Here is a 23748-nt window from a genome sequence, read left to right as displayed (position 1 = left end):
TTTGGAGTTTTTGTAAATAAAATATGTGGTATTTAAAATCAAGGTTTTCAGTTAAGTCCAAGAAATTTTAGCCAAGGGTGAAATATATATCAAGTGGGATTTCATTCTAACACAAATTAAATAGGCCTTACTTTTAACTATATACATCTACAAAAGAATCAGAATATTTATGTAAATTGTTGCTATACAAATAGGAATTTAAGCTTTAAGTCACAATTTAAGGCACTGATGCTAAAATTATAATCTTGTATTAATGTGGATTAAGTTGAAATCAAATTGTAATTATATCACTTGAAGTTAGTTAACTCCTGGTTCTTTTCTGCTAATGGAAGGGAATAATCCTGCTATAAAGAATTATAAAATTAGATATCACAATTAAGTATCATTTGCCTTTATAGTATAACATTAAAAATTTTAAATATTTATGTGTGTTAAAATGGCCCAAGTACCAGGCTAATGATACTTGATTAAAGTTTCATTTTCAATAATACTCAAAGTGAATAGTTGTCTATTTGAGAATTGAATATGAATAAGATTATAGAAAATATTACAATTAACTGTATATTTTTACTTAAATCTTAAGATAATTCCAGAATTGCTTTTAAATTTGTACTTTGTCTTTTGTTTTAATTTAGGAACTGATTATTGCAAAGGCTGACGTTTCAACTTTGTTTCATTCACAGGGAGACCTCTCCGCACACATTTCAGTTAGACTTATTCTTTAACAATGTAAGCAAACCAAGTGCCCCAGTTTTCGATAGGTTGGGAAGGTATGTACCAACTAGGTAATTTCACCAGAAACTCAGGAGTTAGTAAGAAAACCTTTTTATTCTTTGGATAAAAGAAAAGGACATAACTGTTTGTAGACCCAAGAACTCAGGGGTTTATTTGGTCAATTGGCATTATTAAAGCAATGTTACACTCCCAGGAAGATGCTGAGTTTCTTTATAAAATAAGATTTTAAATGTACGAAACATTAGCCATCTTTTATTTGCTTTTTATTGGTCGTATACATTTCTTAAATATATCCGATTATTTGATAATAACCTTCCAATTTGGAAGAAACGGCTATTAAATTTCTTTTAAAAAACTGAGTAAACACATTGAGAGCTAAAAATTTGTGTCTTTTATATCACACTGCATAATTTAAAATTCCATAGTCATATTTTTATAAAATGAGAATTTTGTTAATGGAAACCCCCATTTTGGGTTATCTAATACATGCTTTGGTATCGTTAAACCTAGTTGTTTTTATATCTACAAAATAATTGACCTTTAAATGAGTTTACTTAGAACTCGTAAAGTAAAAAATTTAAAGGTGGCTTAAAAATGGAAAAATTTCTATCCTTGCCATAAATAAGTTTTTTAGATTTCACTTGTTATTTAATTGATCCTTCACTCAGTTATTAACTTATATTAATAATGTAACTTTTTTTAAAAAATGAAGGGAACCTAGATGATCTGAAGCAGCTCATTTTTTTTAATATTATAGAATTTTATTTGGTTTTATTATACATATTTGGAAGGTTATAATGCAATGGTTTCTATTTTAGCTGTATATTGGAATAACCTGGGATGCTTTTTAAAAAAATACTGATACAAAAAAAAAAAAAAAAATACTGATACCTATGCTCATCCCAAACCAATTAAATCAAAATGTCTAAGGAGTTTGTTTTCTACTTTTAATTGATAACTTTTGGGGGGAATAAATTAAAACTACATTTTGTGGTTTATTAAACCAATAATCTAGCATTTGGTTTTATCAAAACTTATAAGTTTAGAAGAAAGACTTCTTCATGGACTGTGATGTTCAGTGTTTGAGCCTATATATTTATTCCTACTCTTTTGGCAGCCTGGAATATGATGAGAATACTTCTATCATCTTTAGACCCAACTCAAAGGTAATCACCTTGTTCATACTGTTTTTTTTTTTTTTTTTTTTTTTTTTTTTCACTTTCATTGAAAGTTTTGATCCAACTAAACCAGTGATGCAGAATATCAGCCTATTTGGTTCTTGTGTTGTAGGATAACATCATTTCTTTTCTGATTCCTCTTGTGTCTAGAAGCTATTTTAAAATGGAGCAAGGACAGTGTAATGTTATTGTCTACCCATAAGCTTTTCCTTCCTCTAAATCTAATGTAAGTCAGGAAGAGGCCAGCATTTGTGCTTTTCCTTCTTTTCCTTTAGATAAGCAAGTGCAGAGGATGACAGGAAGGTTAATTTTTTTTTTTTTTTAATTTTTATTTATTTTTGATAGTCACAGAGAGAGAGAGAGGCAGAGACACAGGCAGAGGGAGAAGCAGGCTCCATGCACCGGGAGCCTGATGTGGGATTCGATCCTGGGTCTCCAGGATCGCGCCCTGGGCCAAAGGCAGGCGCCAAACCGCTGCGCCACCCAGGGATCCCGGAAAGTTAATTGTTATTAGACACCACTGTGCCTTAGATTTCTTAACAAATACGTATTTTGTATTTCTTCCTTTCATATCAAAAGTATGTCCTTTTTTCTTGATCTATAAAATGCCATTCTGGAAGCATCTAGAAGAGCTGATTCCTGGGCAATCTGAAATGCAAAAATAACTGTGATCTAATATGGGACTACTCAGCTTGATTGTATTTTTAGTGGAGAAGTGTATATTTAATTTCTACATTCTGTTTAGACTAAAAATTACCTTCTCTGTTTCTTCATTTGTCTTCCGTTGGGGCTTCTGTTTAGAATCTGTTGATCCATGGGCATAGTCTTTTTGAGCCTTTCTTCTGGCCCCCAGTTTCCTTTTACTGGAGTTTGCTAGAGTTAGCAAGGAAAAAAATTCTTTCCTTCTTCCTTATACTTTCAGAAGGGGCCCAATTACTACTTATTACTTCATCTTTACTCAACATGGTAAAGTGGAAAGAACTCAGAAGTCAGTGGCTTTGGTTTCTAGTTCAGGTTCTACTGACACTCTTATTTTCTTACCTGTGGATGATATTCACTCTGGCTATCTCTCATAGATATTGTAAAAATATGGATGGCAATTACTGTAGATTAGTATTGAAAAACAAAAGAAAATATTGAGGGTTAATGGCATTGATAAAGTCTTTGATCATTTTAAGAGAAAGTTTCTTTGTGAAAACACTTTGTTTAATGCTTCTGGTTACCCTTAGCTTTTAAGTACAATGTGGATATATAAAATACACCTGCATGTATGAGTTGGGCATGTAAAAAGAATGCTGTACAATTTTATGGACTTTATAATTCTTCAGACAGGACCTAATTTGTGCTTTTGTGCCCTCCGTGACCTCCTTACCTATTGGAGTTTAATTTATTAGTTGGCAGTAACTCCCATGTAATTTTGTTCTCATTTCTATTCTCTTGATTGGGAATCTGGTTTTGCTTTTTGAACAGGGTTGACATCAGGTATCAGGGGAGATGTAGTGTTGAGACAGGCTTAGGTATGGCAATTCTGGAGGGCCATATAAAAGCTATCTATGCTTCTGGGTAAATTTCCACCAAGTTGACCTTTTCACTTTAGTTTAACCACAGAGTAAGTTGATATCAGTTTACTTTTGGCATATTAAAACTTTAATTTGAAAGATATTTTCCCCCAACAAATTAGGTGAATACCGATGGTTTGGTGTTAAGAGGCTGGTATAATTGTCTGACACTGGCAATATACGGATCAGTGGATAGAGTGATAAGTCATGACAGAGACTCTCCACCTCCACCACCGCCACCTCCACCTCCTCCCCAACCACAGCCAAGTTTGAAAAGGAATCCAAAACATGGTGAGAATTTTAAATTTGTCTTTGTCAATAACGCTTATGTTCACTATAGTAGGAAAAGGTAATTCAAATAGCTCTTTCACCTTTTGAATCTTTTTAAAACTTGGGAAGATATCATCAGTCTCCCAGTTCTTTCCTATAAGTGTTTCTTTTTATGTTGACGTGGATACATTTTCTTTTTTTTTTTTTTCCACAGATTTTATTTATTTATTCATGAGAGATGTAGAGAGAGAGAGAGAGAGAGAGAGAGAGAGGCAGAGACATAGGCAGAGGGAGAAAGAAGCAGGCTCCCTGCAAGGAGCTTGACGAGGGACTCAATCCCATACCCTGGGATCACACCCTGAGCCAAAGGCAGATGCTCAACCGCTGAGCCACCCAGGCGTCCCTACATTTTATTTTCTTCCTCTAGTTTCCCTAGAATGCTTTTTGAATTGACATGAGGTTTTTAAATTTAAAATATGTAAATGTAATATAATCTAGTGGTTATTCATAGTTTAATATCAAAATTATTTCCAAAGGAATTGAGGAGTGGGCCCCTTTCATTTCTTTTCTTAAATCTTACTTGTTCAAAAAAAAAAAAAATCTTACTTGTTCAGTAAAGTTAATCTTTCAGTTCTCTTTTTCTTTTTTAAAGATTTATCTATTTATTTTATTTTATATTTTTAAAGATTTTATTTAGTCATGAGAGACACAGAGAGGAGAGAGGCAGAGACATAGGGAGAGGGAGAAGCAGGCTCCCTGCAGGACTCGATCCCAGGACCCCCAGGATCATGACTTGAGCCAAAGGCAGATGCTTAACCACTAAGCCACACAGGTGCCCCTATCCATTTATTTTAGAAAGAGTGAGAGTATGGGATGAGGGCAGGGGTGGGGGAGGTTTGGGGAGAGAGGCAGAGGGAGAGGCAGAGAGAGGGAATCCTGAGCGGACTCCTGCTGAGCACAGAGTTTAAAAACAGGAGGCTTGATATCACGACCCATGAGACCATTACCTGAGTGGAGACTAAGAGTTGGACACCAACCCACTGAACTACTCAGGCCCCCATCACTTTTCTTTTTCTTTTAATCTTTTGTTTTCTGTGATCATTTGTTTTTTTGTTTTTGTTTTTGTTTTTACCAGACTTTGAGCTCTTTGTGGACTGAGAGTCTGGTTTTTTTTTTTTTTACATTTGTGTTTTTAGTCTTATCAGATCTAGTCTTGTCACAGTGCCTAACATATATAGTGGCTACTCAGAATTTTTGTTAAATTTACTGTCTTGTATTAAAATTGACACATACGCTCATGTATTTTATGTCTGTGAATATATATGTATGTTTTTAGGTGTTTTTTTTTTTTTTTAATAATTGTAGATCCATTGGAAGTTGCAAAGAAATGCATGAGGAAGTCTTGTGTACTCTTTCCCCAGGCTCCCCCACTATTAACATCTTTTACAACTGTAGAACAATATCAAAACAAAATTCTTTATAGAGCTTGTTCAGATTTCACCAGTCATAAACGTGTGTGTGCATGTGTGTGTTTATAGCTGTATATAGCTTTATATTATGTATAGCCTTTCATAACCACCACTACAATCAAGATACAAGATTACCTGGTGTTATTTTTCAATAGCTATACCCATCCCACACATCCCTAACTCTTGGCAGCCACTAATCTGTTCTCCATCTCTATGATTATATTATTTCATGAATGTTACATAAATGGAATCATGCAGTAGGTATTTTGAGTTTGGCTTTTTCCAGTCAGCATAATTTTCTTTGAAGTTCATCCACTTTGTTGTGTATGTTAATAGTTTATAGATTAATATGATTATATCATAGCTTACTTAACTGTTCAACCACTGAAAGACACTTTGGTAGTTTCTAGTTTTTGACTTTTACAAATAAGACTGTTAGGAATAGCTTTAAGTGTACATCTCCCTGAGGGAAATACGTCTTCATTTTTTTGTGATAATGCCCAAGGGTGTATTTTGGTGTGAGAGAAGTCAGAAATTCTAACTTTTGTAATATAAATTAATTAATAACATTTGTTAAATGTTAGGAAGGAAAAGTTTATCAGCATATTTTGAAGATGAAAAACTCAAATGATAACAGCATTTTTGTCATGCATTCATTTCACTTTAGTAATTTGAAAGTTCTTTTTCTGTCTCTACTAAAACTAGCTGATGGGGAGAAAGAAGATCAGTTTAATGGAAGCCCTCCAAGACCACAGCCAAGGGGACCAAGAACTCCTCCAGGACCACCTCCACCTGATGATGATGAAGATGATCCCATACCATTGCCAGGTATGAATAAAATCAGTCCATCCCCCCTCCCCCAATTAATGTTATAGTGCTTTTTGATTAAAGGAAAAAAATTAGATACAGGTAATGAGATTTTAATGAATGCCCCCCCCTTCCTGTGCAGTATGTCCTTGTGTTTTTCTGTTGGTAGGTGAACTTGTTTAAAAAAAATCAGTTCATTCATTTGAAGTGATAGCAAAATTGCTTTGAAAATAAAGTGCTGGGATCCCTGGGTGGCGTAGCGGTTTAGCACCTGCCTTTGGCCCAGGGCGCGATCCTGGAGACCCGGGATCGAATCCCACGTCAGGCTCCCGGTGCATGGAGCCTGCTTCTCCCTCTGCCTCTCTCTCTCTCTCTCTCTCTGTGACTATCATAAATAAATAAAAATTAAAAAAAAAAAAAAAAAGAAAATAAAGTGCTGTAGTGGTGTATACAGAAGAGTACCAGTTGAAAAATTAGCAGTATATATTGGAAGAGATGATAACTTGTGTACTTAATAGGTTAAAAGAAAAGGATTAGTTTGTGGTGTTAAACATAAAATACTGTACTTTGGGCAGCTTGGGTGGCTCAGCAGCGCCTTCAGCCCAGGGTGTGGTCCTGGAGACCCGGGATTGATTCCCACGTCAGGCTCCCTGCATGGAATGGAGCCTGCTTCTTCCTGTGTCTGTGCCTCTCTCTCTCTCTCTCTCTCTCTCTTTGTGTTTCTCAGGAATAAAGAAATAAAATCTTTTTTTTTTTTAAGATTTTATTTCTTTATTCCTGAGAGACACAGAGAGAGACAGAGACATAGGCAGAGGGAGAAGCAGGCTCCCTGCATGGAGCCTGATGTGGGACCTGATCCCAAGACCCGGGATCATGACCTGAGCCAAAGGCAGATGCTTTACCACTGAGCCACCCAGGTGCCCCTAAATAAAAATCTTTAAAAAAAAATAGTGTACTTAAAAAAAAAAAAAAAAAAAGTGTACTTTATTAATTCTCACTGTATAAACTTAGGCAATATATACTCTTAATATTTTTTTTTTTTTAAGATTTTTCATTTATCTCTTAGTGAACAAGAGCAAGCACAAGCAGCAGGAGGAACAGAGGTTGAGGGAGAAGCTGACACTCCACTGGGAAGGGAGTTTGGTGTGGGGCTTGATCCCAGGACCCTGGGATCATGATGTGAGCTAAAGGCAGATGCCCAACCAGCTGAGCCACCCCGGCACCCCTAGATTCTTAATATTTTTAAAAACAAGTAATTCTACCGTTTTTTAAAAAGGGTATTTATGAGCTCAGTCATCCAAAATGTCATTAAGTAGTTGCAGTATCCGGTCCTGCTAACTCCTGTTGCTTAAACCATTAAAATAATCTGTGTTTTAACTCAATTTTTCAGTGTCTGGTGATAAAGAAGAGGATGCTTCTCACAGAGAAGATTACTTTGAACCCATTTCTCCTGATCGGAATTCTGTTCCCCAGGAAGGGCAGTATTCTGATGAAGGAGAAGTAGAAGAGGAACAGCAAGAAGAAGGAGAAGATGATGAAGATGATGTGGACGTAGAGGAAGAGGAGGATGAGGATGAGGATGATCGCCATACAGTAGATAGTATCCCTGAGGAGGAAGAAGATGATGAAGAGGAAGAAGGTGAAGAGGATGAAGAAGGTGAAGGTGAGTTATATTTATTAGGACTTTTTTTTTTAAGATTTTATTTATTTATGTCTCTGTCTCATGAGAGACACAGAGAGGCAGAGACACAGGCGGAAGGGGAAGCAGGCTCCCTGTGGGAGCCTGATGCAGCGCTCAATCCCAGGACCCTGGGATCACGACCTGACTGAAGGCAGACGCTTAACTGACTGATCCACCTGGGTGCCTCTGGGATTCCGTTTTTTGTTTGCTTTATGTTTTACTTTATTTTCTCTCTATCAGCTAACTGTTGTTTCTCTGTTCACCCCACAGGTTTAATCTTTTTTTTACCAACTAGCCTAAACTATCTGGCTCTTATTTGCATTTTCATGGGAGAGAGATTGGTTGCTACAATATCAGTTGCCCCTTGGTACTGTCAGCTTTGGCCAGGGAAACAAGATCTTGTAGCAAATACCAGATGATTAAAGATTTGGTGGGCTGTTTTCAGAGTAAGGAGTGGTGTCGTAAGCTAGATGGAATTCCTGAAGATATCTGCCAGTTAGATATTTTAACAAAATGCTACATTTTTAGAAATTCAGGGGAAAAAATCTCAATTATACAGGGTTGTATGACAACATGATGGAGACTTTTGATTAGGCTTTATTTTTCCTTTGAAAGCAACAAGAGATCTCAAGACTCTTATTAATTTGTTTTTAAAAATATTTCTTAATTTGCAATTAAGAAATAGCATGTAATGTTAAAGCATTTATGTAAAATGACAGATAAACTGCCTTATTTTTTCTAAAATAGCGAGAGTGAGGATGATTCTACATGAGAGTAAGGGTCATTTTGGTATCATAGGGCCCCTTTTACAGAATACAAATAATTAGGTTATTGAGTGATACTTTTTAGCTTCCCCTATTCCCAGATTAGCAAATAATACTTTTTATATTTATTGTATTTGGCAAGTAGTAGTTAGATTTCAGGCAGGCTGTTTTCTTAATCTTTTTTGTAGAGAAGGAGAGAGAGAGAGGCTGGTCAATTTGATTTTTAATAGAAGATATCTGGCTTATCCCAGAGTCAGGTCTTTGGAGGCCCTTACCTTTTCAGATATGAGTATATGGCTAAGGCCAACTTGTTTTGAGCGAAAGAATGTTAAAAGATGGCTGATGCTGGAGGAATACTCTAGAAACATTTCCCTTTCTTATGTAGACTGTTATTACTCATACCAATTTTCCCACAGCCAGGTAATAGCAGTGTTAAAAAGTAAAACCAGGTTTTGTCTCTAATCTTGTTTTTTTTTTTTTTTGAAATAGAGGAGAAAGTTGCTCATGTATCATGATAAGAAAGCTTTGCTTTGGCCCAGCTAAGCATTTTAGGTGAGCAACTTTTCCATAAAAATAAAATACAGACCTAGGAAACTATACAATAGATAAGTGAAGAGAAATAAAAATTCAGGAATATGAAATTAATGTTATAAAAGAACTTAAAATGTTTTCACTGAAAATATTTGGTTTAGTTTTTTGATTATGGCATTATTCAATTTAATCTTTGTTCATCAATTTTTTTTGTATCTTAAAAATACTTAAAAATGCTCTTTTGTGAGGGTAAGGTTGACTTCCTTTTTGAGAGAGGTATTTTTGTTACTTTAAGATATTTTAAATTTTATTTCTGGAGGAAAAGATATTGGTAGCAGAGTTAGTTGTAAAGTTGAACAGATAGAAGACCTTGCTTATGAAGTTTCTCATTAATCTATTAGAACTTATAAAATGTTGGTAATTGTTGATAAGATGTTCGGGTGGGAGTTAATTTTGTTGAGAAGTCATCAGCTTTTATTTTTTTGCCATACTAAATAAAATATTTTTTTGATTAGCTGGATTTTTTTGCATTAAACAACAGTGATGTAATAAATAATTATTATTCAAACTGATTTTCAGGGGATGATGGTTATGAACAAATTTCCAGTGATGAAGATGGAATTGCTGACTTGGAACGTGAAACCTTTAAGTATCCGAACTTTGATGTTGAATACACTCCTGAAGACTTAGCTTCAGTTCCTCCTATGACATATGATCCATACGACAGGGAGCTTGTACCACTCTTATACTTCAGCTGTCCTTACAAGACTACTTTTGAAATTGAAATCAGTAGAATGAAGGATCAAGGTCCAGATAAAGAAAATTCAGGGGCAGTAGAAGCCTCAGTGAAGTTAACTGAGCTGTTAGATTTGTATCGGGAAGATAGAGGTGCAAAATGGGTAACAGCTTTAGAAGAAATTCCAAGTTTAATAATAAAAGGATTAAGTTATTTGCAGTTGAAAAACACAAAACAAGACTCTCTTGGCCAGTTGGTAGACTGGACCATGCAAGCTTTAAATTTACAAGTAGCTCTTCGCCAACCCATTGCCTTAAATGTCCGACAACTCAAAGCTGGGACCAAATTAGTGTCCTCCCTAGCAGAATGTGGGGCTCAAGGAGTCATGGGATTGCTACAAGCAGGAGTAATCAATGGGTTATTTGAGCTCCTGTTTGCAGATCATGTCTCATCTTCCCTTAAGTTAAATGCTTTTAAAGCTTTGGACAGTGTCATTAGTATGACAGAAGGAATGGAAGCTTTTTTAAGAGGTAGGCAGAATGAAAAAAGTGGCTATCAGAAACTTCTGGAGCTGATACTTTTAGATCAGACTGTGAGAGTTGTCACTGCTGGTTCAGCTATTCTTCAGAAGTGCCATTTCTATGAAATCTTGTCAGAGATTAAAAGACTTGGTGACCATTTAGCAGAGAAGACTTCATCTGTTCCTAACCATAGTGAACCTGATCATGACACAGATACTGGACTTGAGAGAACAAACCCAGAATATGAAAATGAGGTAGACACTTCAATGGATATGGATCTTTTGGAATCTTCAAATATAAGTGAAGGGGAAATAGAAAAGCTTATTAATCTCCTAGAAGAAGTTTTCCATTTAATGGAAACCGCGCCTCACACAATGATCCAGCCACCTGTTAAGTCTTTCCCAACGATGGCACGTATTACTGGACCTCCAGAAAGGGATGATCCATACCCTGTTCTCTTTAGGTAAGACATTTTTGGTTTGGGAAAATAATATTTCACAGATCACCACAGGCAGTTTTATGTGGTTGATTTTGTTTCTTTAAATTTGTCTGTAAGTAATGCATATCTGTGTAAGGATACTCTGTATTTCAGAATAGATAGTGAAACTGAGAAATATACTAGTGTGGGAAAACTATATTTTAAGTGATGGTAAGGTTCTGATGTCACCTATGTAGGCATCCAAGATCACTCTTAGGATTTGCCAGCGGGATTTACAGGACTCAGTACTGAACTCACAACTATGATTTATTACAGCAAAAGGATACTAGGCACGATCAGCAAAGGAAAAGGGTACATGGGGAGAAACCTGAGGAAGCCAGTTAGAGGCTTCCAGAGTCCTTTTCCAATGGAGTCCTATAGGACCTGCCTAATTCCCCCAGTTTTGGGAGAAATTGCGACAAATTGTGACAATGTGTGTGAAATGTTGCATACTGAGGAAGCTCATTAGAATCTCAACATCCAAGCTTCTTCTTGGAGGATAGCCAATAGGCCCCCAATATCTACTGTGTAACAAAATCCCAGCCTCCCAGAAGGAAAGCAGGTATTCAGTGTTTTGTTTTCATAGACACTTTTGAGGCACAGTGAGCATTCTTATCAGTTGGGTGATGGGAACCCCTCCCGAATCCCAAGTTCCCAGAGGCTAACCAAAGGCCCACCATGTAAGAAGGTGTTCTTAAGAGTAAGTAGTTTGAGGCATGCAGTGTTAACTATTTTCTGAATATTCCACAAAGTGGTTAAAGAAGCTCTTATACCTAGTACTTCTGGGGTTTTGGCTTCTTGAGGGTTCTGTTTGCCTTCACAGTCAAGAAGTTACTGGAGGTGTTTATTATCCTAAAATAGAAACCTGAGTTTAAGGAGTAATATGACAGGCAGTTATATACTATATAATTCCAGATATAGGACATTCTGAAAAAGGCAAAAGTATGGAGATAGTAAAAAGATCAGTGATTGTCAGGGGTTAGGGTAAGGGAGAAGAATGAATACGTGGAGCACAATATTTTTAGGACAGTGAAAATACTCTTATCAGTAGCATTTGTGTCTGTTTTGGGATCTTGAGTAAGTTCATACTTTTTTCTTCTAAAACTATGTATGCTAAAAAAAGTGGTTCTTGGGTTTGATAAAAGTGCTATGTATGGTAATACTAACTCTGAAATACTAAAAATTGATAATTTGAATTTGTTTTCTCTAGAAAAACTAATTCAGATATACTACCTGTAGTGAATATAAATAAGCTACATATTTTTATAGTATATGTACTATATTTTTTGTACATACACTAAATCAGTTATAGTGGTATACCAGGTGTGGAGTAGGACCATGGTGAAAAAGGATCATTTGATAAGTGGTCTGGAAAGAAAGCCCAGAATTTAAAGTCAAGGTTGATTCTGGAAAGAGAAGACTTGTCAACAGTTATATGTCCAGCATCCGTTGAATGTTAGCTAGAAAAAAGCCTTACATAACTTTCACTTTTATGTGACCCAGTGGAGAGAAGAGCATAAATGAAGAATGTTTTGCACTGACTTCATGTATGTAATTAAATTTTCTACAGGTATCTTCATAGTCATCACTTCTTGGAGTTGGTTACCTTGCTTCTATCAATTCCAGTAACAAGTGCCCACCCTGGTGTGCTGCAAGCCACAAAAGATGTTTTAAAGTTTCTTGCACAGTCACAAAAAGGTCTTCTTTTTTTTATGTCGGAATATGAAGCAACAAATTTGTTGATCCGAGCTCTGTGTCACCTTTATGATCAAGATGAAGAGGAAGGTCTTCAATCTGATGGTGTTATTGATGATGCATTTGCCTTGTGGCTACAGGACTCAACACAGACGTTGCAGTGTATTACAGAACTGTTCAGCCATTTTCAGCGTTGCACAGCCAGTGAAGAAACTGACCATTCAGATCTTTTGGGAACCCTTCACAATCTTTATTTGATTACTTTTAATCCTGTGGGAAGATCAGCTGTTGGCCATGTTTTCAGTCTTGAGAAAAATCTCCAAAGTCTTATTACTCTAATGGAGTACTATTCCAAAGAAGCCTTAGGGTAATTTTCTTTTTATATTGAATTTTCTATTGTACTGGAAAACTACATGAGTAAAGGGCTAGTTTCTTAAAAGAAGGCATTGCTCTGAACGTAAAAACTATAATTATTTTTTGACGTAATACATAATTTGTTAAGGATTAGAATGATAGAAATTCTAAAATGTAGGGTGTGTCTGTAAAGCAACAAAATGGGTCTTTTAGCAGCTTCTTCCAGTTTCCCCTTGGTGTTGACAAGATTGCGACTATAGTACTCTTGCTAACATATGTGTAGGGGAGTTGTAAGGCACCAGAATATATACTTGCAGAGAAATGAGGATTGTTTTGCTGTCTTGAATTTTCCCTTTAAACTATGCCTTCCCTTTAAACTATGCCTTCCCTTGCCTTTAAACTATGGTGCTCTGGTTTCAGAAGTACTTTGAATGGGGCCAGGGAGGGTAGAGGATTGAGTTTAGTGTCTGAGGAGAGAAACATACCCCTCCTGGCTCATGTCATACAAAGCAGTGACATCCAGGTAATTGGCCTCACAACAGGGTCTTGATATAACTCCTTGAGTGACAGGTCTTTTTGGGGGGACTAGGAAAGGCAAACAACAGTGGCTTCCATATGTAGCTCTACCTCAGCAGTTTTACAGTAAAAGACTGAGAGACGATGGCAGTAGATTGATTCATCATGCTTATTCCAGAGTGAACAAACATTTTTTTAAAGGAGACCATTGAAGTATACTTTTGAATCTTTCATGCTGACTTCATGATACTTCATTGTTCTTCTGATCTTATTTAATAGATTTTCACTTCCCATTGTGATGCATATGCTTTGTTTATATACTTTTAAGTAGTACTTTCAGTGAATTGGAGGTGAACTTTAAAATCTGCTTTCTTGTCTTCAGGAAGTTAGTCATGTTTTGTTGTAAAATTCCTTGGTCTCTTTAAAACCAAATAGAAAAAAATGTTTAAAATTGTTCCTGGAAAAATTGTTTTCATACCAAAAACTTTAAAACCTTATTTTGTTTCAGTGATTCCAAGTCTAAGAAGTCAGTAGCTTATAATTATGCATGCATACTTATTTTGGTGGTGGTTCAGTCTTCCAGTGATGTCCAAATGCTAGAACAGCATGCAGCATCTCTCTTGAAGCTTTGTAAAGCAGATGAAAATAATGCTAAATTGCAAGGTATGGTACTTGAAGTTATTTAAGCATTTATGATATGTGAAGGAAAAAGCCTTTGAATATCTGTAATTGGTACTTTATCATGTTTTAATAATATACACAGCAATACTCTGTTACTTCTTGAAAGTACCCTTTATGAAAGTATTTTATATGATATTCTTAAAAAGATTTTTAGGAAATTATCACAAGTACCTTTTCTAGGAAGATCATGGTAATTGGTAGTTGAAGTTCCTAATCAAAATGGAAGTAGCTTAAAGGTGAACTCAAATGTTCAGGTTTTTTTTTAAGATTTAAAAATTATTTTTAAATTATCTCTATACCCATGTGGGGCTCAAACTTACAGCCCTGAGATGAGGAGTCACATGCTCCACCAAATGAGGCAGCCAGGCACCCTGAACTCTTTTTCTTTTTTTAAAATAGCATCCATGCCCAGCATGGAGCCCAGTGTACGGCTTGAACTCACGACCCTGAGACAAAACCTGAGCTGAGAACAAGAGTCAGATGTTTAACTGACTGAGCCACCCAGGCACCCCTTGAAAAGTTCAATTTTGTGTATAGTTTGTGTATGTGTGTGTTTTCTGTATATATTTCTAAGTATAATACTGTTCTAAGTACAACTTAGAAATCCATTTGTCATTGATAAACACACATGTGCTATCCTCAACAGTGAAGGATAGTGAATATGAACATTATTTTCTAAAGTATATAAATCTGTGTTGAATGAGGCTTATGGAAACTGTGGACAGTTCTAAAAAATTGAAAGTATCTAAACACAATTTTTATTTTTATTTATTTTATTATTATTATTTTTTAGACACAATTTTTAAAATTTTGTTTTGGTTTCTGGCTTTCTGATCTTACCAAGTAGAAAATTTGATAATGTTGAGTAAATATTATAAATAGCATGTGACTTTTTTTTTTTTCCTTTTATGTTTTTGAGAGAGAGAAAGAGAGAGAAAACACATAAGCAGAGGGGGGTGGGACAGAGGAAGAGGGAGAGAATCTTAAGCAGACTCTGCACTGAGCACAGAGCCCAACAAGGGACTTGATCTCACAACCCTGAGACCATGACCTTAGCTGAAATCAAGAGTCAGATGCCTAACTGACTGAGCCACCCAGGTGCCCCTGACATTTTCCTTTTTAATCTTCAATTTTATGTGTGATACCACCAGTAAAAGTATGAGTTAGGAAACTCAACTTCCCATAGAGGAAATAAGTTTTTTTCCTGTAGTGTGCTATTGTGTTTTTTCTCTGTAGTGTAGTGAAGTATTATTAATACTTTACTACTTATTCTGGGTGATGGGTACACATATTTGTTTTATTCTTTATACCTTTAACTTAGCAATATATTCTGTATATATGAAAGAGTTAATTTAAAAATGCATAGGAGGGGATCCCTGGGTGGCTCAGCGGTTTAGCCCCTGCCTTCGGCGCAGGGCGTGATCCTGGAGTCCCAGGATCGAGTCCCGCATGGGCTCCCTGCATGGAGCCTGCTTCTCCCTCTGCCTGTGTCTCTGCCTCTCTCTCTCTGTCTCTGTCTCTCTGTGTCTCTCTCTCTGTCTCTTATATTCATGTCTATCATGAATAAATAAATAAATCTTAAAAAATATAAATAAATAAAAATGCATAGGAAAAATACTCAGATGTACATAGGTGTAATCTTCATGGAGAAGTCTAGCACCAAGGAGAGACATGACTATTATTTTCAATTTCCTTTAATTATTCTTGTAAAGTGTCTAGAGCTGGCATATCACTTTTTACATTAGAATGTTTTTCTAAAATAGTTCTAAGATAGTTTTAGTGGTAAATTATGGGTGTTTTAGCATAGCTTCTAGGAGATTTTTTTCCTTGTTATTCTACCCAGTTTTTTTTTTTTTTTTAAGTATAGTTGACATACAGTGTACATTAGTTTCAGTTGTACAACAACATAGTGATTCCTCAACTTTATACGTACAACATAATGATTCCACAATTCTGTACAGCTATGCTATACTCACCACAAGCACAGCTACTGAGTCACCGTACAATGTTATTATACCATTGATTATATATTTATGCTGTACTTTTCATCCCTGTGACCTGTTCATTCTATAATTGGAAGCCTTTACCTTCACCTCCCCTTCACCCATTTTGCTCATCCTTCCATACCTCTCCCCTCTGGAAACCATCAATTCTCTATATATTTATGGATTTGTGTCTGCTTTTTTGTTTGTTCATTTTTTCTAGCAGAGTTTGAATTCAGTGTGGTAAACGGTAAATTTCATTTGTAATTGTTTTATAAGGAAAATTTTGGCATGATAGTGATCACTTTTAATTTTGTAAAGGCAAATTAGGAAATAGGCAAAATTTAACAATAATGTTAAGAGAAATGTCACTCAGCAAATGTCCCTCTCATGGGATTGATCCTATTAAAAATGAATACATTTTGTGCATGCTTTTTGAGGGGTGTGGGAGGGGGCAGTAGCATTAGGTAAATAAATACTATTTTATCATGTTAGTTTATAAGCAGTCAATTTATAAATTTTTTTTTTTAATGTTGCGAGTTGATGGTCCTGGTTAAGTATGTAAACACTTTAAGTTTTCAGAAACCAAGTAAGTAAAAATAATGGTCACTTCTTATTTCTAAACCTGTATAGTAGTAGCCTATTTACATTTCATGTTAAAGCTTGTTTAGAGAATTAGACTTAAGTTTATCCCTGTATGAAGTTTAGATTATTGAAATCAATGTGAATCTAATAATATTCTTCTTTAGAAAAGAACACCTTTACCTCCTTTGTTATAAAAACTTTTATTTTAAAATATTATATTATGAATGACCTTTTTGTTTTTAAGAACTTGGCAAGTGGCTTGAACCTTTGAAAAACCTTAGATTTGAAATTAACTGCATCCCAAACCTAATTGAATATGTTAAACAGGTAAGTAAAACCTAAAAGTACCTTGATTTTTTTTTTTTTAAGATGATTTATTTGTTTTATTGTAGAGAGAAAGCACACATGAGCAGGGGGAGGGAAGAGGAGAGAAGCGGACTCCCCACTGAGCAGGGAGCCTGACAGGGACTTCCATCTCACAAACCTGAGGTCATGACCTGAGCTGAAACCAAGAGTTAGTTGCTTTTTTTTTTTTTTTTTTAAGATTTTATTTATTTATTCATGAGAGACCAAGAGAGGCAGAGACACACAGAGGCAGAGGGAGGGGCAGGCTCCCTATGGGGAGCCTGACTCTGGACTTGATCCCAGAATCCAGGATCACAACCTGAGCCAAAGGCTGACACCATCCAGGTACCCCAAGAGTCAGTTGCTTAACCAAGTGAGCCACCCAGGTGCCTGCCCCTAAAAGTGCCTTCATTTTATGGAACTATATCGTAGTATATAGCAATATTGCATTAAATCATTTATATAGATAATGCAGTAATGTTAAGTGTACTTGATTGATTTGCTAGACTTTATGGTACAGATTGGTATGTGTATGTAGATGGGTGTGTGCTGGCATGTGTGTGTGTATATGCGTGTGTGTGTGAATGCACTTGAACGCATCCTGTATACTGTACTACTTTCCACTCAGATTCCGTTCTTTTTTTTCCCCTCAAATTGGAGTAGTAACTCCTACCATTTTGACGATACTTACAACAGCATTTTAAAGTTAAATGCCCTGATAATTTAACATAATTGTTTGAGTTAAGCTTTGGTGAAAAAGAACTTCCTTCAAAATTTTTAGGTGAAAATCTGAGTCAATTCCAGATAATTACAATGGGACCTAGTTCTAAATTTGTTAATTTGGGATGGTCACATCTGCAAATAAAATATTCATAAAGGGCAGCCTGGGTGGCTCAGAGGTTTAGCGCCACCTTCAGCCCAGGGCATGATCCTGGAGACCTGGGACGAGTTCCACATCTGGCTCCCTGCCTGGAGCCTGCTTCTCCCTTTGCCTGTGTCTCTGCCTCTCTCTCTGTGTCTCCAATGAATGAGTGAATAAAATCTTTAAAAAAATATTCATAAAAATTGAAAATCATATATCATAAGAGTACATTTGAAAAATTCATGTACAATTTAAGTGATTAGTAATTTAAAAATTCATTAAAAAATTGCATTGTTAATTAGTTTTAAAAGTTAGTATAGCATAGGAAGAAGGACTAAAGGTGGTCATAGGTGCATAAAAAATTTTTAGTTTGAGGGACAGAATTGGACCTTAAATTACTTCCTCTTTCATTTAACAGATGAACTCTGTGTGTGTGTGCGTGTGTGTGTGTGTGTGTGTGTGTGTAAAACATCTTGGCTTTACAGTTGAAATGTATTTTATTAAAATAATATACATGTATTTCTAATCTTGTTGCTTTTTTGATAGAGCAGCCAAGTACTCTTTGGGTTTATCTGCTTTAGATTTTTCTTTACTGACTTGTCTGCCCTTATCTTCTCTTTTTACTCCATCTTTCCTAAGAGTACTTTTACCTCATGTGGTGCCATCATATTCTTCTGTGTTCCTTACTTTGTGCCTCAGATGTCATCTGGAGCTTTTCATTATATTCAGTCTTTTATTTGGCAGAAGTACAATAGGTCCTGTAAATTTAGTTGTGTGTTCAGGGTACTTGTTCATGGTCAGGAGAATGTATAAGGTGTCCAATAAACATTAGGTGCTTGGGTAAAAGCTTTTAATCAATAAAAAATTTAGCTCTAGAAATTTAAATTATATGCCATAATAAAAATAATTTTGATTTTTATGTAGATCCTTATCCATTAATTATAGTTAATAATAAGTGACTTTCATTCCAAGGTATACCAAAAACAGTTTATCTGAGACTGAAACTTCTTTTTGTGGCTGCATGCTGCCTTATGTAGGCAATGGAATTATTGTGGAAAGGCAGCAAGGAAGAAATGAGAAGAACTGTATAAGGGAAAGGAATTTCCTTATTTTTAAGTTTCTCCTCTGATGTTTAGAAGATAAAATAGTAACATTTTAAAATGTTACTTCTTCAGAGTTTTTTCAAAACCATCTGTACTCTGTGGAAACTATAAAAACAAAGAAATGTTAACTATTTGCTGTTAGGAAACAGCATGGGGAGGTGCTAAGGACATAGGCAACCATATTTCTTTTTCGTTTAGCCATGCCCTACTGGATTCCTGTGGTATCTGCATTGAAGTATATGTTATGTAGTGTTGCTTCCTCAGTTTTGAAAGAGGTTTGGTACCCACAGGGCTTTGTAAAATCAGCCATTGCTTCGTTTTTAGGAAGGAGCGTATATAGAAAGAGTATGTTAAAAAGGAAGTCTTATTCATTCATTTTTGTATATTACTTTCATTTTTAATCAGTGCTTTTTAATATACTTGAATTTTGTGATTATTTCATAAAATAACCTTTATAAACTTCATTAGCTTTATTCATGTTTTAACTTTACTTAAGAAACTTAAAATGGTGTAGGTACTTAATATGAAACACATTTTTAATTAAGGCCTTCTTGGGAAGTTTTTCTTGATTCATATCAAAGCACCAAGAAATTAAACTTCCTGTTCATTTTTATTTGTAAAGAATATCGATAATTTGATGACCCCGGAAGGAGTTGGCCTTACCACTGCCTTGCGTGTTCTCTGTAATGTGGCATGTCCACCACCTCCTGTTGAAGGTAATATGGCTATTATACTTTAAAGACATACTTAAAGCCTAGTATAAATGCTATTTATTAAATAAAATATTCAAAAATCTTAACTGATTGTAAACATATAGTAATTAGTTTTTTTTTTTCCCCTTGTCCTATATAAAGGTCAGCAGAAAGACCTGAAATGGAATCTTGCCGTTATTCAGCTTTTTTCTGCTGAAGGAATGGACACCTTTATTCGGGTTCTGCAAAAATTGAACAGTATTCTGACTCAGCCTTGGAGGCTCCATGTCAACATGGGGACTACCCTTCACAGAGTTACTACTATTTCAATGGCTCGCTGCACACTCACTCTTCTTAAAACTATGTTAACGGAACTCCTGAGAGGTGGATCCTTTGAGTTTAAGGACATGCGTGTTCCTTCAGCACTTGTGACTTTACACATGCTCCTGTGCTCTATCCCTCTCTCAGGTCGTTTGGATAGTGATGAACAGAAAATTCAAAATGATATCATTGATATCTTACTGACTTTTACACAAGGAGTTAATGAAAAACTCACAATCTCAGAAGAGACTCTGGCCAATAATACTTGGTCGTTAATGTTAAAAGAAGTTCTTTCTTCAATCTTGAAGGTTCCTGAAGGATTTTTTTCTGGACTCATACTACTTTCAGAGCTGCTGCCTCTACCATTGCCCATGCAAACAACTCAGGTATCACTTCCATATAACATGCATCTTATAAATGACTGCAGTAACACTTTTTAAAAAGCCAGTGATTTTGCTATTAAAAACCTACAACCCTCATCCCCTTCCCCTAAAAAAGACATAAAATAACTGGATGAGGGTGAGATAAAACTGAAGCAAGTTGGTCATTAAAGAAATATGGGGCAACATTTTAAATAAATTTTTGTTAATGTGAATTTTATTATGCTGTTCTGTATACTTGTACTTTTGTTATTTTTAAATCCTTTTTTTCCCTTTATCATGTGTTAGAATTTGCCATTAACTAGGTTGGTTCACCAATGGACTCTGCTCTACTGACTGCTAACCTGAGAACAATAAGATTTTCTAGATGCATTGAATTTAAGCAAATGTTTAATTGTATAATAGAAAAATGTTTTAAGCATGTAGTAAAGATGTTCTTTTCATAACAGTTCTTCCTGAACAGTTTTTCTGACTATAAATAAATATTAAAAAAAATCTACGTACACACACAATATACTTTTTTAACAGGTTATTGAGCCACATGATATATCAGTGGCACTCAACACCCGAAAATTGTGGAGCATGCACCTTCATGTTCAAGCAAAGTTGCTCCAAGAAATAGTTCGCTCTTTCTCTGGCACAACCTGCCAGCCCATTCAACACATGTTACGGCGTATTTGTGTTCAATTGTGTGACCTTGCCTCACCAACTGCACTTCTGATTATGAGAACTGTGTTGGATTTGATTGTAGAAGACTTGCAAAGGTATTTTCATTTTGCATTAAAAATTTTTTCCTGAAGTTTTTCTTGACACAGATACATTTTTTTCACTTAGAATTTGGAAACCGGAGTTTAGAATGCTCAGATAATATATATATACACATATACAAATATACATATACGTGTGTATGACTATATGTAGATTATTTTTATTTTATTTTTAACATTTTTATTTATTTATGAGAGGCACAGAGAGAGAGAGGGAGGCAGAGACACAGGCAGAGGGAGAAGCAGGCTCCATGTGGGGAGCCTGATGTGGGACTCAATCCCGGGACTCCAGGATCAGGCCCTGGGCTGAAGGTGGCACTAAACCGCTGAGCCACCTGGGCTGCCCCCATAGATTATTTTTAATTAGAAAACTATTTCATGTGCAAGATACCTTGAAAGTCTTGATTTTGGGTATTTGAAAGGTGAACTATAAAGTACTCTGAATTTAAAAAAGATATTGAAATCTGAGTTCATAAAATTTTATAGTAGTTGTGAAATTCCAGAGAAGTTGTCATATCCAAGGAATGAAATGTTTTATACAAGATTTGTATATGATGATATGTGTTGAAAAAATAAATATTAATTAAATAATGCCTTAAACTTAAGAATTTTGTTTACTAAATGTATTGATTTTATTTCAGCACTTCAGAAGATAAAGAAAAACAGTATACTAGCCAAACCACCAGGTTGCTTGCTCTTCTTGATGCTCTGGCTTCACACAAAGCTTGTAAATTAGCTATTTTGCATCTAATTAATGGAACTATTAAAGGTGACGAAAGATATGCAGAGATATTCCAGGATCTGTTAGCTTTGGTGCGGTCTCCTGGAGACAGTGTTGTTCGCCAGCAGTGTGTTGAATATATCACATCCATTTTGCAGTCTCTCTGTGATCAGGTATTTATAGTTATTTTATAAATACTGTGTGTTTGTGAATTAAAAGCTTCTGTTGATATGAATCTTGGCTGTGAATACAGAGATCTCACCTGTTTTATTAATCCTGTTGTGTAGGGAGATCAGCTTGACTAGTAAACCAACAATAAAATGGTTTTGTGCTTCCTAGCTTTCTTTGTGTTTGCACTTGGCAGGTTTCTCTGAAGTCTCTTTTTCGTTATCAGATTGCATCCTTGGATAGTCACTTTATGTGCCACTGAATTCTTTGGGGTTGATTATGCCTAGTATGTATGTTCATTTTCCTTCCACTTATACACAGATTCATTCTTGAATTTTATAGTTTTGTGATTAGTTGAATTAATAATATGTTCTCTTGTTAGGGCAACTTTTGAAGGTATCAGAGGCTACTGCAGTTTTAGTGTGTTTCAGACTACTCTGCTTACTAAAAGTAATAGTATCTCTGCCTGTCTGTATTATTGGCTTCCAGTTTATAATTCCATGAATTAATGAGAATTGTTTTAACTTTTAAAGCCCATTGTGATTGAATTCTTTGAAGACTTTTTTACTTTTTTTTTTTTTAAGATTTAGTTTATTTTAGAGAATGCACACACAAGTGGGGAGAGAGGCAATGAACAGGGAGAGGGAAGGGGGAAAGGGAGAGAATCTCAAGCAAACTCTGGGCCAAGCATGGAGCTAGACATGGGGCTTGACCCCATGATTCCAAGATTGTGATCTGAGCCAAAAACAAGAGTCAGTTGCCCAACCTACTGAGCCCTCACGCACCCCAATATCTTTGAAGATTTCTGTACATGTTAGTACTTTTGCTTATTGTAAGGCTCCTGCTATCTAATGATCAGATGCAATTTGTTTTTCAAGCAGAACACTTTTAATAGGATCCCATGTTGGAAGATTATGTTTTTTTCAATTGACAAAGATCCACCTTGGTTACATTAAACCCTTAAGTCAAGAAGGGGCATTTTTGGTGTGACTTGTTTTCACAAAAAGAGGATCTGGTTGAAAATAGTTTGGGACCTAGTAGGATATTAAGTCCTTATACCTTAAAATGTCCATTTGGTGTTTGTTGTATAATTCATATCAGGTTGTATGGCTACTCTGACTACAGGACCCTAGCTTCCCTGTTCACATAAACCTCATTCTTGACCTCATCTTCTATATTTTCCTTCTTCTTTTTTTTTTTAATCTTTTTATTTTATTTTATTTTATTTTATTTTATTTTATTTTATTTATGATAGTCACAGAGAGAGAGAGAGGCAGAGACACAGGCAGAGGGAGAAGCAGGCTCCATGCACCGAGAGCCCGATGTGGGATTCGATCCCGGGTCTCCAGGATCGCGCCCTGGGCCAAAGGCAGGCGCTAACCCGCTGCGCCACCCAGGGATCCCTATATTTTCCTTCTGATTTAAGCTTTGTTTTATAGTTTTTTTTTTTTTTTTTTAAGGTTCTATCCATTTGTTAGAGCACAAGCAAGGGGAGTGACAGGCAGAGCGAGAGGGAGAAGCAGGCTCGCTGCTGAGCAGGGAGCCTGATGCAGGGCTCAATACCAGGACCCCAGAATCATGACCTGAGCTAAAGGCAGTTGCTTAGCTGAGTCACCCAGGCGTCCCATTTTGTTTCATAGTTTTAACCTGTGTTGAATCCTAGTTTGCAGTATGTTGAAGTGATTAAAGGCGATGAGATGTACCCAAAAATGTTTCTGTAAAATCTACTTTATTTACTTGAATAAAAAGAGTGCTGGGAATTTTTATTGTTGGTTAAACTTGCCTAAGCATTGAAAAACTGGAACTTTGTTTTATTTTATTTATTTTTATTTTTTATTAAGATTTTA

The 23748-nt window shown here is 35.7% G+C and overlaps 1 protein-coding gene across 2 annotated transcripts in view; it reads left to right on the top strand.

The window, feature by feature from the left end:
* Positions 1-23748, top strand: part of VIRMA (vir like m6A methyltransferase associated) — a 58700-nt gene that overhangs the window by 12945 nt on the left and 22007 nt on the right. For both annotated transcript variants that reach the window (XM_025433472.3, XM_025433471.3), the window contains exons 3-15: positions 684-770; positions 1853-1901; positions 3595-3763; positions 5917-6039; positions 7409-7681; positions 9574-10714; positions 12300-12791; positions 13803-13957; positions 16787-16869; positions 19475-19568; positions 19707-20251; positions 20774-21009; positions 21654-21906. In XM_025433472.3, coding sequence (XP_025289257.1) covers positions 684-770; positions 1853-1901; positions 3595-3763; positions 5917-6039; positions 7409-7681; positions 9574-10714; positions 12300-12791; positions 13803-13957; positions 16787-16869; positions 19475-19568; positions 19707-20251; positions 20774-21009; positions 21654-21906 — 3700 coding nt within the window. The remainder of the gene's footprint in view (positions 1-683; positions 771-1852; positions 1902-3594; positions 3764-5916; positions 6040-7408; positions 7682-9573; positions 10715-12299; positions 12792-13802; positions 13958-16786; positions 16870-19474; positions 19569-19706; positions 20252-20773; positions 21010-21653; positions 21907-23748) is intronic.

This window comes from Canis lupus, chromosome 29 (genome assembly GCF_003254725.2).
Source record: "Canis lupus dingo isolate Sandy chromosome 29, ASM325472v2, whole genome shotgun sequence".
NCBI lineage: Eukaryota > Metazoa > Chordata > Mammalia > Carnivora > Canidae > Canis > Canis lupus.
Note: the sequence above shows the minus strand (reverse complement) of the source record. Positions and strands in the feature narration are given on the sequence as shown.